Source organism: Rousettus aegyptiacus, unplaced genomic scaffold, assembly GCF_014176215.1.
Source record: "Rousettus aegyptiacus isolate mRouAeg1 unplaced genomic scaffold, mRouAeg1.p scaffold_m13_p_15, whole genome shotgun sequence".
Lineage (NCBI taxonomy): Eukaryota > Metazoa > Chordata > Mammalia > Chiroptera > Pteropodidae > Rousettus > Rousettus aegyptiacus.
The window spans coordinates 59,600,425-59,616,592 of NW_023416290.1; the positions used below are offsets into that span (position 1 = coordinate 59,600,425).

The 16,168-nt window shown below is 72.3% G+C and overlaps 1 protein-coding gene across 3 annotated transcripts in view; it reads left to right on the forward strand.

The window, feature by feature from the left end:
• ADGRB1 (adhesion G protein-coupled receptor B1) overlaps positions 1–15,962 on the forward strand; it is a 62,821-nt gene extending 46,859 nt beyond the window's left edge. For all 3 annotated transcript variants that reach the window (XM_036233104.1, XM_036233106.1, XM_036233105.1), the window contains exons 20-31: positions 1,311–1,413; positions 2,168–2,318; positions 2,804–2,873; positions 4,118–4,184; positions 6,057–6,142; positions 9,067–9,238; positions 9,587–9,682; positions 11,031–11,070; positions 12,883–13,574; positions 14,506–14,541; positions 14,714–14,818; positions 15,229–15,962. In XM_036233104.1, coding sequence (XP_036088997.1) covers positions 1,311–1,413; positions 2,168–2,318; positions 2,804–2,873; positions 4,118–4,184; positions 6,057–6,142; positions 9,067–9,238; positions 9,587–9,682; positions 11,031–11,070; positions 12,883–13,574; positions 14,506–14,541; positions 14,714–14,818; positions 15,229–15,426 — 1,816 coding nt within the window. In that variant the 3' untranslated portion in view covers positions 15,427–15,962. The remainder of the gene's footprint in view (positions 1–1,310; positions 1,414–2,167; positions 2,319–2,803; positions 2,874–4,117; positions 4,185–6,056; positions 6,143–9,066; positions 9,239–9,586; positions 9,683–11,030; positions 11,071–12,882; positions 13,575–14,505; positions 14,542–14,713; positions 14,819–15,228) is intronic.
• The last annotated feature ends 206 nt before the right edge of the window (positions 15,963–16,168 follow it).

Below are 16,168 nucleotides of genomic sequence, written 5' to 3' on the forward strand. Positions count from 1 at the left end.
TCGCACTCCCTGCCCCCAGGCCCTGCGTGCTGCTCCCTGTGTGGTTTTGGCCCGTGGGGTGCAGGGCGCCGTGGAGGCAGGGTGTGCCACGAGGACCCTTGTCTGAGCCGGTCACCAGCCTGGGGTGAGGGGCGTGTGTGCAGGTGTGGGTCTGAGCCAGGCCCGGTGGCCACAGACGTGCGTGAGTGTGCAAATGCAGACGCTGCCGTCCCCCACCCCCGGGACCCCGCGTCGAGCCCCCTGGGCAGAGGTTTAGGTCGGAGAAGGTGAAGCCAAGGTCGCCGCCTGCCCAGCAGCCACCTCCAGGCCCAGCCCGGACTCCCAGTGCATCCGGCTCTGTGGGCTCTGCGATGTCGGCCGATAATCGACCTGACACCGCACCCCGAGGCCGGCCAGGGCAGGTCGATGTGGCTGGTGGGGGGGCCGCATGTGCCTCCTGGTGGCTGGGTGCCCGTGAGCAGCAGGCCTCCGTCCTGCCCGAGCACGCGGGCGCCAGCACCCAGTGCCCAAATCCCCCGGCGCTGGGCCGAGCCCTGCCCCTGAGGCCGCGGGGTCCCCAGGCCTCCGGGGACGGGGCGCGGGGCAGCCCCTTCAGCACGCCGCGCTGCGGTCCTAGGTTTCGCCGTCACCCCCTGGTCCCCGTCAGGACGTGGAGACCTGGCGCGGCAACGTGACCCCCCCAGCTCACATGCCACGTCAGGCCACGTCATGGCCCCCGAGGCTCTGCTCTGTGCCCTCCGCCCTCCGCCTGGCTGCCGGCGGGGCCGTGCGGGGAAACGGGGCGCAGGCTGGCGATGGCTGACCCTCTCTCGTGTCGGCCGCCGCCGCTGCTCCCCCCTCGCCCTCCGCAGCGGGAGAGGCCGCGGCTCAGAGGCCTTGGGTCGCTTGCCCGGGGTCACACAGCCCTTCCCGCATCCCAGCCGCGACCAGCCAGGGAGCAGGCGGACCTGGGCCCTGAGCACGAGCCGCGTCTGAGGGCCGGAGGGCCGGGGAGAGGGTCTCGCATGACGAGGAGGAGCAGCGTTTTCGAAGATGAGCCCTCGGCAGCGGGAGGGGCTGCTGTACTCAGCCACTCCCCGGCCCCTGGGGCCCCTGGCCGGGTGCCGCCGGAGCTTGGTGTGTGTGGCAGTGGTGATTGTGGTGACCGTGGTGATGGTGACGGTGACCGTGGTGATGGCGGTGACGGTGGTGACGGTGGCAGCAGTGTTCGTGGGGAGGAAGTGGCGCCCTGGATCGGTACGGCCAGAGCACCCCGTTTCCTACGCGGCGCCGTGGGGCACTGACCACAGGCCTCCCGCCCCCTCGCGCAGGTACATCCGCTCGGAGCGGTCCGTCATCCTCATCAACTTCTGCTTGTCCATCATCTCCTCCAACGCCCTCATCCTCATCGGGCAGACCCAGACCCGCAACAAGGTCAGTGGCCTTGGCCCTGCCGTGCACGTCCCCGTGTGCCCGGGTCCCCGTGTGCCCGGGCGGGGGGGGTGACGGGGGTGACGGCGGTGACCGCAGCAGGGGCCTGGACCCTGGGATCCCCGGGACGCTTAGGGGGGAGGGGACTAGAGCCACCTGTAGACCTTCTGGCTCTTCCCCCGGCCACGGCCAGCCACATAGCTCAGGCCCGAGGGGGCCGTCACGTGGCCAGGATGGGCACGGGGACGTGGCGGCTGGAGTCTCCATCCGGGCTGGCAGTGTGGGAGGAGCCAGCTCAAGCCCCTGTCCCCGGCCCACGATTGGGTGCCGGGGCCTGTCTGAGTCTGTGGCTTGCCGTGTGGCCCTGGGGTGACTCACTCACCCTGGGCCTCAGGCTCATCACCTCCTGAGCAAGTGGCCTTGAACTGGGGCTCCTGTGTGGGTTCCTGGCTGGCATTTGGGGCGTCTACGAACAGTGGGTGAGGAAGACAGGGCGGGAGGGGCGTCTGTCTCCGGCCGCTTGCGGGCGAGGTCACGCGGCAGCCACCAGGGGGTTCAGGCGTTCCACGGGACATCTCAGAGCCGTGGACCGGGCCACCCCCCCCCCCCGTGGCTTCTCACTGGGGACTGGGCCTGCTCACTGCTGTGGTCACCGGGCCCGGGCCTCTCGCAGCCCCGCGGGGCCGCTCAGGCTGGCGCGGGGCCCGGGGAGGGAGCGCCTGCCCAGCCCGCCCAGCCCGCCCGCCCGCCCGCCCAGGTGGTGTGCACCCTGGTGGCTGCCTTCCTGCACTTCTTCTTCCTGTCGTCCTTCTGCTGGGTGCTCACCGAGGCCTGGCAGTCCTACATGGCCGTGACAGGCCGCCTCCGGAACCGGCTCATCCGCAAGCGCTTCCTGTGCCTGGGCTGGGGTGAGTGGCCGCCGCCCGGCCTCCGGCCCTGTCCCAGCCCGGCTGGCCCTCCCCGCCCCCGAGGGCCCCTCCCGTGGGCCCCTCCCTGCCAGGCGTCCATCCTGCCCTGGGATCCACGCGGGTGACTAACGCCAAGTTCCATTTGAGTTTCAGATGGTGGGTAACTTTTTCTTAAGTCCGTCCCGTCCGACATTTGGGATGTGTTTATGCCAAGAAGATATTTTCTCATTTGTCTGAAATTCAAACGCGATTGGGTGTCCTGTGTTTCACTTGCTAACCTGGCGGTGCTGCCCCCCAGTCCTGCGGGTCCCCATCCCCGCCCGCTCCTGCTCCCTCTCGCACGTGCTCAGTTCTCCTGTGTTTGGGGGTCTTCAAAGCCACGTTTCTGGCCCCCGCCCTCTGCCGGCCAGGCCGGAAGGAGGCGGAGGGCAGACGGCCTCAGATGGAGGGGAGACCGACTCCCTCTTTTTCGGGTCCTTCCCTAGGGCTCCCCGCACTGGTCGTGGCCATTTCCGTGGGATTTACCAAGGCTAAAGGGTACAGCACCATGAACTAGTGAGTCGGGGTGGGGATGGGGGGAGGCCACGTGGCGCCCCCAGACCCCCCCACCACCCTGGGAGAGACGGCTGGCTGGGCCGCCATCTCACAACGCCAAGGCTGGGAAGGGGGGGGGGGCGGAGCTGGAGTCGGGCCCCTGAGGCGGCCACCCCCTCCTGTCAGCCAGCTCCTGCCCGGCGGCGGGCGGTGGGACCCAGAGAAATGGTCTTGGGCTCTTGGATTCTCCCAGCTGCTCACTGGACAGGTCCGAGCGGTCTCTGAGTCTGTGCCCCACTCTGCTGGGGCACTGACCCCCACACCAGCGGGACTGTGGGAAAGCCCGGGGGAGGGCAGGGCAGCAGTGGGGGATGTGGCACAGATGGCCACGGAGGCTCCGGAGGGTCAGCCAGGCCAGGCCAGGGGCCTTGAATGCCAAGCCAGGAGAGCCAGGTTATCCCGGAGGCCATGTGGCCTCGCGCGGTGGGGGAGTTGAGCCTGCAGGGGCCACGGGCTCTGGTGGGGGCTGAGGCAGGAGGGACTGATACTGGCCGCTCGGGCTTGGCTCGCTGTGGGGCCCGGGGGGCAGGGCGTGGCCGAGCCCCAGGGCCGCCCCAGCTGGGCGGTGGGGGCAGGGGACAGAGTGAGAGCCGAGCTGCCGAGCGCTCCCGCGGGGTCAGAGCTGCGGGGAGGAAGCCCGGCCGCGGGGCCAGGGTGTGGCGCGATGTGGTGGGCGCTGCTGGGCATCCCGCAGGCCGGAGAGCAGTTGGACAGCAGGGAGGTGTCCGGGGGACTCGGGGAGGCGTGGGGTGAGGAAGGGCCAGGCCAGACGTGCGCGCAGAGGGCCAGGTGCTGAGGCTCGGGGCCGGGCCAGGGACCAGCCCGGTGGGCATCGTGTCCGCAGGGAGGGTCTGCGTGGGAGACCGGGAGAGTGGGTGGAGGGCGGGCAGGCGGGCCGGGGAGGGCACAGTGGGGAAGGGGCATCGCCAGGGCCCTCTGCTAGACAGCTCTGAGCAGGCGCACCCCTTCCCTGGGCCTGCTCCTCGTCTGTGATTGGGGTGACGGAGCCTCCTGGGGCCCCGCAGGCTCGGAGGCGGGAGGGTGAGCGTGAGGGTCCGGCACGCAGGAGGCGCACAGTGGGCGTCCGGCCCTCGCCTGCCCTCGCGGGAGGTGCGGGGCCCTCCGTGTGGTGGGGCCGGGCCTTGCCTGGCCGCTGACCCGCCTTCTCCCTCCCCTGGCCACCGACCCGCCCTCTTCCTCCTCAGCTGCTGGCTCTCGCTGGAGGGGGGTCTGCTGTACGCCTTCGTGGGACCAGCTGCCGCTGTCGTGCTGGTACGGACCCCGCCCCGCCGTCCCAGGCCGGGGCCTTGCACTGTTCTGCTGCCCACGGGGGGGTGGGCAGCACCCACAGCCCCCCGACCTGCCCTCGGGGCGGGGGCAGCGGCCAGGCTGGGTTGCTGGCCTCATTTCTCACGCTGTGGCTTGTGTGACTCTGGGGCACCAGCAGGACCTCTGTGCGTGTTCGCTGAGTGAGTGACCGGCTGGGTGGGGACAGGTGGACGGGCGGAGGACGGGGGCAGCGGGGTGCGAGCCGGGCCGGGGCAGTGAGCCGGCGGAGCCGGAGGCTGGGCGGGCCCCGCCTTTCCCGCGATGGGGCTGCCGGCCGCCCCCCCCCGCAGGAGGGCAGCGCACCCCCTCGGCCCTCGGGGTTCTCTCCGTTTCCCTCGAGCTGTGGGTGAGGGACGAGGCGCCCTGTGGCGTTGGGCGTTTTCCTGGAGGGGAGAGGCTGGGGGCCTGTGGCCGCCACAGAGTCGTCCGAGGGGGACACACCCCCTCGTCGTGTGGGCGCCCAGCCTCACGCACGAGCTGGACGTGGCCAGGAAAAGCGCAGCCCTGACGCCCAGGGGAGGCTGGGCGGGTGGGTGGCGGTGGGCAGCGCCCGTGGGTGGGCCAGCCCCGCCTGGCTCCTGCCTCCTTCACTCCTGGAGGCGCGGGACGGGGGGCTGCATGCTGGCAAGTCGGCCGTGAGTCGGTGGCCAGGGCCAGTTCCAGGACTGGCCCCTTCCCACCCTCGTCCCTTCCCCAGGTGCGGCTGGAGGGCAGGGGCCGGTCCTGACCCACTGCGGGACCCTCGCCGCGGGGCCAGTCGGCACCCAGAGCGGGGACATGCGGGCGAAGGCTGGACCCAGCTGCCGCGGGGGGGTGGCAGGTGGCCGAGCCTGCGTCCTGCTCTCTGCCTGGCGCCATCGGGAGAGAGGCCCCCGGGAAGCCCCTGCAGCCCGCCTGGCCACCGCGCGCTGGAGCCTGGGTCTGGGGGCTGCGTTCCCAGGACGGCGGGGCAGGGCCCGGGCAGCCTGCGCCTGCTGCTGTGTGTGGCGCTGTCGCCACCCCAGATCTCTGGGACCGGGGTCCGGGTCCAGGGACGCAGGGGTCGGGCAGCTCTCTGCAGGGCGGGAGCAGAGGGCAGGCGTCCAGGGGGTGTGGGTGTGAGCCGGGGCCCCCACTGCGGGAGGCCAGAGGCCCCCCAGAGCCGTGCAGACCGCTGACGGGGTGCCCGGGGCCCTCCTCTGTCTCAGATGGTCGGGGGCATGAGGGTGTTCTCAGCACCGAGGCTTGCTTTCCGGGGCGGGGCTGGCCCTAGGCGCGGGGTGGCCCAGGCGGGGCCAGGACAGAGGCCTGGTGGGGGCGCGGTCCCGGACGCTGAGGGGCGGGAAGCACCGGGCGAGGGCCAGCTGGGCGGGGGGTCACGGGAGGTCCCTCCCGTACCTGAGATCACTTCCTGGTCAGCCCCGCTCTGGGTAGGGACAGGCTCGTCCCAACCCCAGCCTAACCTCTGATCTCTGGGCGGAGGGCACCCTGGATCACAGGCTGCTGCTGGCCGCAGTGGGGGTGCTGGGCGGGCCTCTGGGCTGACCGGTCAGCGCACCCCGGCACCCGGCCGGGGTTCCCACCCTGTCCGGCCTGTGGGAAGAGCCCCTGTTACCCTCCAATTCCCAGCCGGGTCCGCCCGGCCTCTCACGTACCCCTGCCCAGCAGGGCCCCCAGACCCTGGCAGAGCCCACCAGGTGGGAGGGTCACGTGTTAGGCTCGAGCCGCAGCCCTGGGCCCGGTCGGGGGGGGGCCTGGGTGGCACGGAGCATGTCCCCCGACAGCAGGAGGGGGCAGTGGCCGCCGGCGCCCCACAGCCCGCCCTGTGCCCGGCAGGTGAACATGGCCATCGGGATCCTGGTGTTCAACAGGCTGGTGTCCAAGGACGGCATCGCGGACAAGAAGCTGAAGGAGCGGGCAGGGTAGGACCCGCCCTGCCGGGGCCGGGCGCCCCCCGGGCCTTCTGCGCGGGACGCGGGCGCGGCGGGCGGCCCGAGTCGCCGGCCCGGCAGACCGGGGCGCGCGGAGCTGCAGGCTTCCTGCCGAGTGGCCGGCCGTGCCAGGGAGCCCCAGGCCGTGGCCGGCGACCGCCAGAGCAGCCAGCCCCCCGCGTCCCGCCCAGCCCCCCGCGCCCCCCCTTCTTGCTGCCGAGGCTGCCGCTCCGTCTGCCCCTCTGTCCTGGCGGGTGTGTGTGTGGCCCCCTCCGCCCCGTCCGGCTCAGCCCGTCCCTCCCACCCTCCCGCTCGCTCGCCCCGTCTCTGCCCCTCCTGCTTTCCTCAGTGAACTGAAGCTTCTGGAAACTGTCCCCGTGGGTCTTCGGTGGGTTCTGGTTCTGATTAGAAGCCTGCCGCAGGGGAGGCGTGTGACTCCAGAGCGCTCGCAGTGGCTGGGAGCCTGGCTGGCCTCGTGCTCTGCGGTCAAGACGTGGGGACCGGCAGGCCGCGTCCCGGCCTGTCCCCGGACCGCACGCTCCTCGGGTCTGTGGACGGCCGGCACACAGCAAGGCCACGGCAGGGCTGGGCAGCGCCCGCACGCAGACCTGGTGGGGTGCCGGCACCCCGGGGGCACGCTCCGCCACGTCCGGTCTCATGGCTGAGCGGACCGAGCCTCAGGCAGGGCGGATGGCAGGGTGGGGCCCCTCCCAGCTGGGCGCTGGCGCCCCACACGGGGAGGCCACCTGCCAGGGCTGCGTGACCGCTCACGCCCTCGGCTCCGCCCGGGGAGCTCTCCGACGCCCCCACTGGACAGCCCGGGGCAGTGTGCAGTCAGACCAGATGTGGGGGACCATCAGGGAGTGGCCCCTCCGTGCACACCTGGGCGGATAGGTGACCCGGCCCTGCTCTCCTGCTCCCAGGTTCTGGGTGTGTCAGGCGGAGGGGGCCCCAAGGACCCCCCCCCCGCCCACCTCCCAGGCCCCGTGTCTAGGGCGGTCCTGGCTGTGGGAAGCCAGCGAGCCGGCTGGACGCCTGGGCCGGACGGAGCTGGGGCCGGCCGAGCCTGGGCGGTTGGGGTGGGGGGCTCGAGGGGAAGGGCGGCTGCTTCGTGCCGGGCCCCCGCCGGCTGACCCCCGTGGGGCACACCGGGGGTCCAGCTCCCTTCGGGTTCGGGCACGGCCCCGTTTGACATGCCAGACCCCCTGGGTGGAGGGCAGCACCTTGTCCAGAGGTGAGAGGCTGTCCGGGAGCTGGGGCAGGGGACGCGCCCAGCCCAGGCCAGGCTCAGAGCCCACCGCCCCACCCAGGGGCGTCTCGCTGCACAGGGGCCGGACGCACGACGGCCCACGGCCCGGCCCCCGGTCACGGGCAACCCGCACCGGTTCCTCCGTGCGGCCTCTGCGGAGGCCGGGACTCGGGACAGAGTGGTTTGTAGGTCCCCGGGCCTGGCCCTCTGCCAGCGCCGGCGCCTCAGGCCGTGGGTGTCAGGCCTCGGGCCCGAGAGAGGATGAGTCACGGAAGACGGGGTGCCGGGCTCTGCGCCGCCTGCTCAAGCGGGGGCGAGGCTCATCTGGGTCCTGGCTGGAAAAGGGCTGTTTTGGAAGGGAGGAGAGTGGCTCCTGGGGAAACAGAGGCCCAGCCAGGGCAGGGCAGGGGACAGACGTCCCCAGGGGTGGGCACAGCAGCACAGGGGGGCAGAGTGCTCGTCCTCTTGTAGGCCCCTGGGGAAGGCCTAGTTGGGAGCAGGACTAGGAGAAGGGCCAGGGCTGGGCCTGGTCCGGAAACTGGGTCCTAGAGACAGGCCGAAGTGGGGGTGGGAGCCACACGTCCCGAGGCTGGTCCTGAGGTGAGCACAGAGCTGCCCCAGGCTTCAGGGCAGCCCCTAGCACGTGCTGGGCTGCAGGGCAGAGCGTGCAGTGTGGGGGAGTTCCTGCTCCCAGCCCCCCAGCCGAGGCCCCACTGGTTTTGGGGTCCTTGTCCTGGACAGACCCCAGGCTCTCTGAGCCTCTGCCCCGTCCTGTATCCCAGCCCCTTCCCGGTGGCCCGCGCCTTCTTTGCTGACCTGCTGCCCGCCTTGCTCTGCTCGTCCTGTGTGGGAGGGGGGAGCAGGTTGTCTGACGCCAGCCCCCGCCCCCGGCCACCGTGACAGTGGCCCTGGCAGCCCCTGCAGGCATTCACCCACCTACGGGGCCGTGCTCACCCTGGCCGAGTCCTCGGGCCACGGCGGCCCGGAGAGGCATGGTGGTGGCCAAGGCAGGTCGCCGTCCTAAACCCCTGCTGCGTGCCAGGCATCTTGCTAATGCCCCTTGGGGCGGCACGGCGTTCCCGCCGTGTGGTCAGGAGACAGGCCCAGAGCGGCCACACACGTGGGGTGGGCCGTGGTGGTGCAGGGAGGGGCCTGGGCTCTGGAGGGTGGCGTCTGGGACGGGCGTGAGGGGTCAGCGAGCCTGCCAGTCTTCCCCGCCTGTCTGTCTCCGCCCAGGTCCCCTCCCTGCCTGGCCTCATTCGTCCTGCCCCCTTCGCAGACGCTCTCCCTCCGCCCTGAGCTCTCGGGGTGTCTCCCGCCCCTCTGGTCTTCCCCATCTCTGTCCAGAGCTCAGAGCTCCGGCCCAGCACCAGGACTTCCCTGTGGCCATCTTGCTGTCCAGGCCCCGGGAGCTGGAACCGGCGGGGATCCCCTACCCTGCCGGTCGCCTCCTGGACAGTCAGGAACCCAGGCGTCCCCGAGAGCCCCCAGCTCCCCCGGAAGCCCTCGGGCTTTGGCGCCGGCGGCTGCGGCTGGCAGAACTCGGGCCGGGCAGGGGCGAGGGGGAGGCAGGCCCAGCCGCCAGCAGGGGCGGACAGGGGCCGCCCCGCGCCCCGCGAGCCCCGGGGAGGGGCCGGGCCGGGCCTGACGCCGCCGCCGTCCGCAGGGCCTCGCTCTGGAGCTCCTGCGTGGTGCTGCCGCTGCTGGCCGTGACCTGGATGTCGGCCGTGCTCGCCGTCACCGACCGCCGCTCCGCGCTCTTCCAGATCCTCTTCGCCGTGTTCGACTCGCTGGAGGGCTTCGTCATCGTGATGGTGCACTGCATCCTGCGGAGGGAGGTGGGTGGCCCTGGGCCCCGCCGACGCCCGGTCTCACCCCGGGCCCTCGGGAATGCTCGGGCGGGGCGTCCCCAAGGGCGCGAGCCAGGCCCTTGGGGTGCGGGGACAGTCGGGGAGGCGGAGGCCACAGTGACACAGGACAGGGCCAGCGCCAAGCGACCCTCAGCCCGATGGCGCGTGCCCGCCGACGCCGGCCAACGGAGCCCACGCTCCTGACGTCACCCCACAAAGGGCACGGGGAGGACAGCAGAGACAGGAGGGCGGCCGGGGCGGGCGCCCCGCATAGCCGCCGCCTCGGGGACCCCCGGCCCGGCCTTCCGGGCCGCGCTGACCGCCCCTCCCCCGCAGGTCCAGGACGCCGTGAAGTGCCGCGTGGTGGACCGTCAGGAGGAGGGCAACGGGGACTCGGGCGGCTCCTTCCAGAACGGCCATGCCCAGCTCATGGTAGGGCTCGGAGCCGGGGACGCGGCCGCACCTGAGCGGCTCCAGGCCCCGCGGCCCCGTCGGGAGGGCCTCTGAACCCCGTGCGAGGTTGGGGTACTGAGGTTCCCAGGGCGAACTCCTGGTGCAGGGCTGGGGGATGGGCAGTGCTGAGCTGGCGAGACCGGGCGAGACCGGCGGCCACTCCATGCCCACGCCCACCCCAGTCCGGCCAGACACCGCCCTGTGGGTGTCCCAGCTCCCCCTCAGCCCCCGCGTCCCCCGAAGCTCAGCCGGGAGCAGAAGGCGGCTTGCCCGGCTCCTCCCCGGGAAGCCAGCCCAGCCTGTCCACTCACCCGGGCCCTGCTGCAGCCTCGTCCTCCGCCAGGCCCCTCAGGACCCGACGCCCCGGTCCTCCAGCACCGCAGGCACCGTCCTGTGCTGCCCCCTGCACCGCCCGCCCTCCCGTGCCCACCTTGCAGGTGTCCCCTGAGAGGCCCCCCAGGGAGCCTCCCTGACGCCCATCAGGCCGCCTTGTTCGGGTGCCCTGGGCGAATTCTCACGCTGTCGTCCTGGGGCAGCCGCCCCCGGGGGTGCCCCTGGCAGGCGGGAGGTGCTCTTTCAGTCTTCGGGGTGTCTGGCCACCCCACATGCTTGTCAGGGTCACAGGCGGGGCTTCAGCGGATGCCAGCGGCCAGCCCGGGCGAGGCTGCTGGGTCCTTGGGGGGTGAGGACAGAGGCCAGAGGTGGAGGCGGCCGGGTCCTGGACCCGTAGTGCTGCTCCTGGCCTGACCCCTGACCCCCGCCTCTGGTCTTCTCGCCAGCCTGACCTCTGTGTTTCAGGGAAGGAAGCTCCAGGTTTGATATTGGGGGCTTGGCCACTCCCTGGGGTCCCAGCGCCCCTAGAGAAGGCCACAGCCCCGCCTGAGGTGGCCCGAGCCGGGTCGCCAGCTCCTAGCCTGGGCCAGGACGGGCGCTGTGACTGGGACCACGGCCACCACCGAGGGCGCCGTGCCGAGCGCCGGCCTGCGTGGCCGCGGCCCCCGGGCGGCATTGGGACCAGCCTCCCGTGTCCCTGGGCGGGGGCCGCGCTCACACACGCGTGCGGCACACACGCCTGCATGCCCACGCTCGCACGCATGTGCCGTGCGCGCCGGCCGGAGCACGCAGGGCGGGGTCGGCGCCCGGGAGGCCAGGCGCGTGGACATGTCGGTGCGGGGCGCCCCTGAGCGGCGGCTCACGTGCCCCCGAGGCGCGGCCGCAGCCCCGTGCCGCCCTTGCCCGCCGCCCCGCAGGCTCGTGGGGGCCCGGGCGGGAGCCCAGCGCCGCCCGCCGGACCTCGGCCCTCACGCTGCCCGTCTCTGTCTTGCAGACCGACTTCGAGAAGGACGTGGATCTGGCCTGTAGATCAGGTGAGCGCCTGACAGGTGAGAGCGCCGGGGGGGCCTCTGCGGGGCCCGCCTACTCCTTTTACTTTTTGTCGTGCGTCTGTCTGTCCATCTGTCTGTCCTCATCCCACCACTGCCACGTGCGGCCCACACTGGGACCCCCGGTCTGCGCCGGGCCTGGGCGGAGCAGGGACTCTGGCTTGCACCCGCCGCCCCCCGCCCACAGCCTGAGGCTGCAGCAGGGTGTGTGGGGCCTGAGCCAGAGAAGCCTCTGGAACACGGTCCTGAGGCTCGGGCTCGGCAGGTGTGGGGACGTCTGTGCTGGTGCAGCTCTTAGCCCTGGAGAGTGGCCTCCCTGCCCCCGCCCCCGCCCCCCACGTCCTGTGCGGCCTTCATTTCTTCACTGTGAATCCAGCCGAGGGGGGAGGGGCGGTCAAATTTTCAGACTGGGGCGAGGAGAACATCAGTGGGAGCCGAGGAGGCAGGAAGACAGGCCCGCCGTGGACCCCGTGGCTAGCACTGAGCTTCCTGGGAGCAAAGGCGAGAAGGGATTCAATTGCCCAACAAAAAGAAGCTCCCGAAAGTCACTGTTCCGTGAGCCAGGGGCGTGGGGCAGTGGAGCAGTCTCTCTCTGAGCTGTGCGGACTGGTCCCCCTCGCCTGGTCTGTTAGATGTTTGAGGAGCCCCTTCTCCAGGGACAACTCGGGGGAGCATCGGGAGTGGTAGCTGCTGCCAGGTGGACCCAGGAGGGCTTCCTGGAGGAAGTGACCTCTGGGTCAGGCTGAACCGGAACTAGAGCTCTCCTCCGTCTCATGGAGTCTCCCCAGCCTGCCTCTCTGAGAGGTGGTCTCAAGACTGGGGGTCCTTTGGGAGCTTGGCCCAGCCCTGCTTGAGGGCTATCAGCTTCTCTGAGCCTCTGAGTCCTTCTTCATCAGGGAGATGGCCCAGTCTGGCCTGTGGCTGGGGGCGTGGGGTTGGGGGAGGGGTGTCACAAACACAGCCAAGGGAGCAGGGACCCTGCCCAGGCCAGCATGGGGTGGGGCGGGCATCCCAGCAGGGGGCCAGGGATGGAAGGGGTTCGGGCTATCTGCTGAGGGCACGGCCCGGGTCCTGTGGCCCGACGCTCACCCCAAGGTGGGCTGGGAGACCTCGAGGGAGGGGCCCGCCTGACCCTGGGCTTGGAGGAGGAGACAGCAGGCCCCCTGTGGGGCCCCAGGGAGTGGGGTGCAGGGCGCCGGCGGCAGAGGGTGCAGGCGAGGGGCAAGGAGGGCAGGAGAAGCTCCGACCTGCGGCCAGAGGAGCGGGCCAGGGTGCCGCTGCCGACCGGCAGCTCCTGAGGGGGTGCCGACGAGGCGGGGCGCAGGAAGGGCAGACAGCGCTGGTGTGGGCGGGGGCGGGACCGGCCAGCAGGCGAGGGCCGTGCGGTCGGAGCAGGCTTCCGAGGACCCTGAGTGGGGCCGGGTGCGCAGCTGGGCCTGGCAGCTGGCTCTCTGAGGGCCATCGAGGGCAAGCTGCAGCCCAGGTCAGAGGTCGTGGCAGTCTGGTCACCACGCAGCTGAGCAGAGGGGCAGCCAAGGACCCCAGAAGCCCCGCAGCAAGGAGTTGTGTCCCCGCATGTCCGGGCAGCATGGGCCACGTCCAGGGCCAGCCGCAGCCACCCAGCTGCTGGGAGGACAGTGTGGGTGGGGCTCCGTGTCCTCTCTGGTGTGGACGGGGGCACCCTGCGTCCCAGCCGGGAGCTCCCGCCGCTCCAGCACCCGACGTGGGAGAGGGCGTGCCTGGCGGGGACCCTGCCGGGCCCCCCGCGGCCGCCCTGACCCCTCGCCTGCCCCCCAGTGCTGAACAAGGACATCGCAGCCTGCCGCACAGCCACCATCACGGGCACGCTCAAGCGGCCTTCGCTGCCGGAGGAGGAGCGGCCCAAGGCGGCCCACGCCGCGGCCGCGCCCCCCAGCTTCAACAGCCTGCCGGCCAACGTGTCCAAGCTGCGCCTGCACGGCTCGCCCCGCTGCCCGGGCGGGCCCCTGCCCGACTTCCCCAACCACTCGCTCACGCTCAAGAAGGACCGGGCCCCCAAGTCCTCCTTTGTGGGCGACGGGGACATCTTCAAGAAGCTGGACACGGAGCTGAGCCGGGCCCAGGAGAAGGCCCTGGACACGAGCTATGTCATCCTGCCCACGGCCACGGCCACCCTGCGGCCGAAGCCCCAGGAGGAGACCAAGTACAGCATCCACATCGACCAGATGCCGCAGACCCGCCTCATCCACCTGAACATGGCGCCAGACGCCAGCCTCCCTGCCCGCAGCCCACCCTCCCGCCAGCCCCCCGAGGCGCCCCCCGCCCAGCCCCCGCCTCCCCCGCCCCCGCCGCCCCCACCGCCCCAGCAGCCCCTGCCCCCACCGCCCACCCTGGACTCTGGGCCCACCAGCCTGGGGGAGCCCGGGGAGCCGGCTGCCCACCCAGGGCCCAGCTCTGCGGCTGGGGCCAAGAACGAGAACGTCTCCACCCTGTCCGTGAGCTCCCTGGAGGTGAGGGCGGGGCCACTGGGAGGAGGCGGCCCCCAAGCTGCCGTGCGCCCGCCGCCGCGAGAATCTCCTGGCAGCCGGGGTGCCGGGGCCTGGGCGGGCAGGTGGCGCCCCCTGGCCCAGGGCCCAGGTGCCCTCGCTTTGCCCGGGGTGAGAGGGGAGGCGCCCGTCTTCTGTGGCCACACGCCCCGGCCTCCCTGGACCCCATGGCAGCGATCAGCCTCTTGTCAGGGGGTCCCCAGAGTGGAGGTTCACCCCCTGTGGGGGGCTCGAGGCCCCAGAGCCAGCGCCCACTGCGCTGGCCTCTGACCTGCGCGGGTCTGCCTTGGCCCCTTAGGCCGAGCCGAAGCCTGGAGCGGACCCCAGGCCCCGCTCGGCCTGTGGCACACGCGCTCAGAGCAGAGGGGCGGGGTGGGGTGCAGCCCCACCCTCCCTCCGTGGCCCCCGGCTGTGCCGGGGCCCTGCACCAGGGTTTCCTCGTCCCTGCGTGTGTCTTGGGCAGGCTGAGCTGGACACACCTGCCCAGCCCTGGGCCTGGCTTTGAGGGCGGAGACGGCCCTGAGGGCGGCTGCCCCCAGCAGGTGGCCGCAGGCTCCCTCCAGCTCTGGACCTGTAGCAGAGAGTCTCAGGCTGTCTTAGGGAGGAGGGACCCCTCGTGACTCACCCGCCAGCCTGTCACTGCCCCCCCTCTGCCCCCAGACCCCAGGCTGCCCCCCTGCCGCTCCGCCGGCCAGTGTCCCTGGGGTTTGCTGGCCCACGAGAGGGCCTGGGCACTAAGAACCATGGTTGCATCCAGGGGCCTGTCCCCCAGGGCAGGCATGCAGTGAGGGGTCCCTGGTATCCCATCCACAGGCCAGAGAAGCAGATCGGTTGGTGGTCTGGGAGGTTTGGGGGGCCCTGGTTACACACACACACAAACCCCTTCTCCCCGCAGCGTCGGAAGTCACGGTATGCGGAGCTGGACTTTGAGGTGGGTCCCTGTGCCCTCCCCCAAACGCCTGGGCGGGGCTGGCTCAGCAGGCGTGGGGGGCTGGGTAGGGGGGGCGGGCCCTGCCCCAGGGGCGGAGGCCCAGCAGTCAGCAGTGCGGGGCCTGGCAAGGCAGCCCCTCCACGCTGAGCGCGCTGCGCCTCTGGCCCCGCAGAAGATCATGCACACGCGGAAGCGGCACCAGGACATGTTCCAGGACCTGAACCGCAAGCTGCAGCACGCAGAGAGGGACAAGGAGGCGCCCGGCCCGGAAAGCAAGGTGCAGGGCCGCGGGGCCTGCGGGGTGGGGCACGGGGAGCCCGGGGAAGGCTGCCTCCTGCCCCCGCCCCGCCCCGCCCCATCCTCTCACCTCCCCGGGGGCGGCCTGCCCCCACCCAAGCTGGGCTGGGGAGGGACCAGCCGGCGATGGGTGCGTCCCAGGGCCCCATCGGCGTCTGCGATGGGAGGTAGTGAGCCGGGGTGGGGAACGGCCAGACGAGGGGTGCTGAGCAGGCAGGCACCTCCCGGTGCCCCCTGCAGGCCACACCAGCGCCCGGCCCGGCCCGTGGAGGGGCCTCGCGCCCCCCCTTCCCGCTCCCCCTGCCCCTTCCGCTCATCTGACTGCACCCCGTTCTCCCCTCCCCCTCCGCTCGTGCTCGCACTCCCTCTGGGCCCCCGGCCGCCCAGCAGCCAGAGAAGCAGCCGACGCCCAGCCAGCGGCCGTGGGAGAGCCTGCGCCGCGCCCACGGGACGCCCGCCTGGGTGCGGAAGGAGCTGGAGCCGCTGCCCCCGGCGCCGCTGGAGCTGCGGAGCGTGGAGTGGGAGAAGGCGGGCGCCACCATCCCGCTGGTGGGCCAGGACATCATCGACCTCCAGACCGAGGTCTGAGCGGCCGGGCCACGGAGGACGGGCCGCAGGGCGGCGCACGCGCGCTCGGGCGGCAGCCACGCCGCCCCGGCCCAGGGCTCTCGGCGGGCGGCCAGACAGGGGCCCGCAGAGCTGGGACCAGAGCCAGTCGGAGGGACAGGAGGTGGCCGCGGCCCCAGTGGCACAGGGCTCCCGCAGGCCGGAGGCGCCTCGGACTCTGCCCTCCTCGGACCCAGCCCCGGCGGGCAGGCGGGCGGCGGCTGCGGACCATGGCCAGGCCGAGTGCGGCCGGCTGCCCCGGGACGCCCGCCCAAGCCGCTGCGACAAAGGACCAGCCTGCCCGGCCCAGCCGGCCCGGCACCGTTTTTTAGACCCCCACCCCCGGGAAGCAGCCAGCCCCCCACAGCCGTCCGGGGCCCGGGGGCCCTTCCCGACCAGGCACAGCCGACACCTGCGCCCCGCCAGGCCAGGACCAGAAGCCCGCTCTGGACACAGCAGCAGCGGGCAATCTATTTTTTCTCTCCTTTTCTTTTCTTCAATAAAAAGAGTTAAAAACCCGCGTCCTCTCTGCGCCACTTTCCCGTGGACGGCACGCGGGCTGGGACCGACCGGCCTCGGTCCGTCCGCTGCGTCGAGACGGCTGGGGAGGCCTCAGCTGCGCCCTGCTGCGCCCGGCTTGGGCGTCAGGACCCGCGGGCCAGCAGTCACATGGCCCCCGGCAGCGGCCTGTCTCCCAGGGGGCCAGCGAGGGAGCCTGACAAAC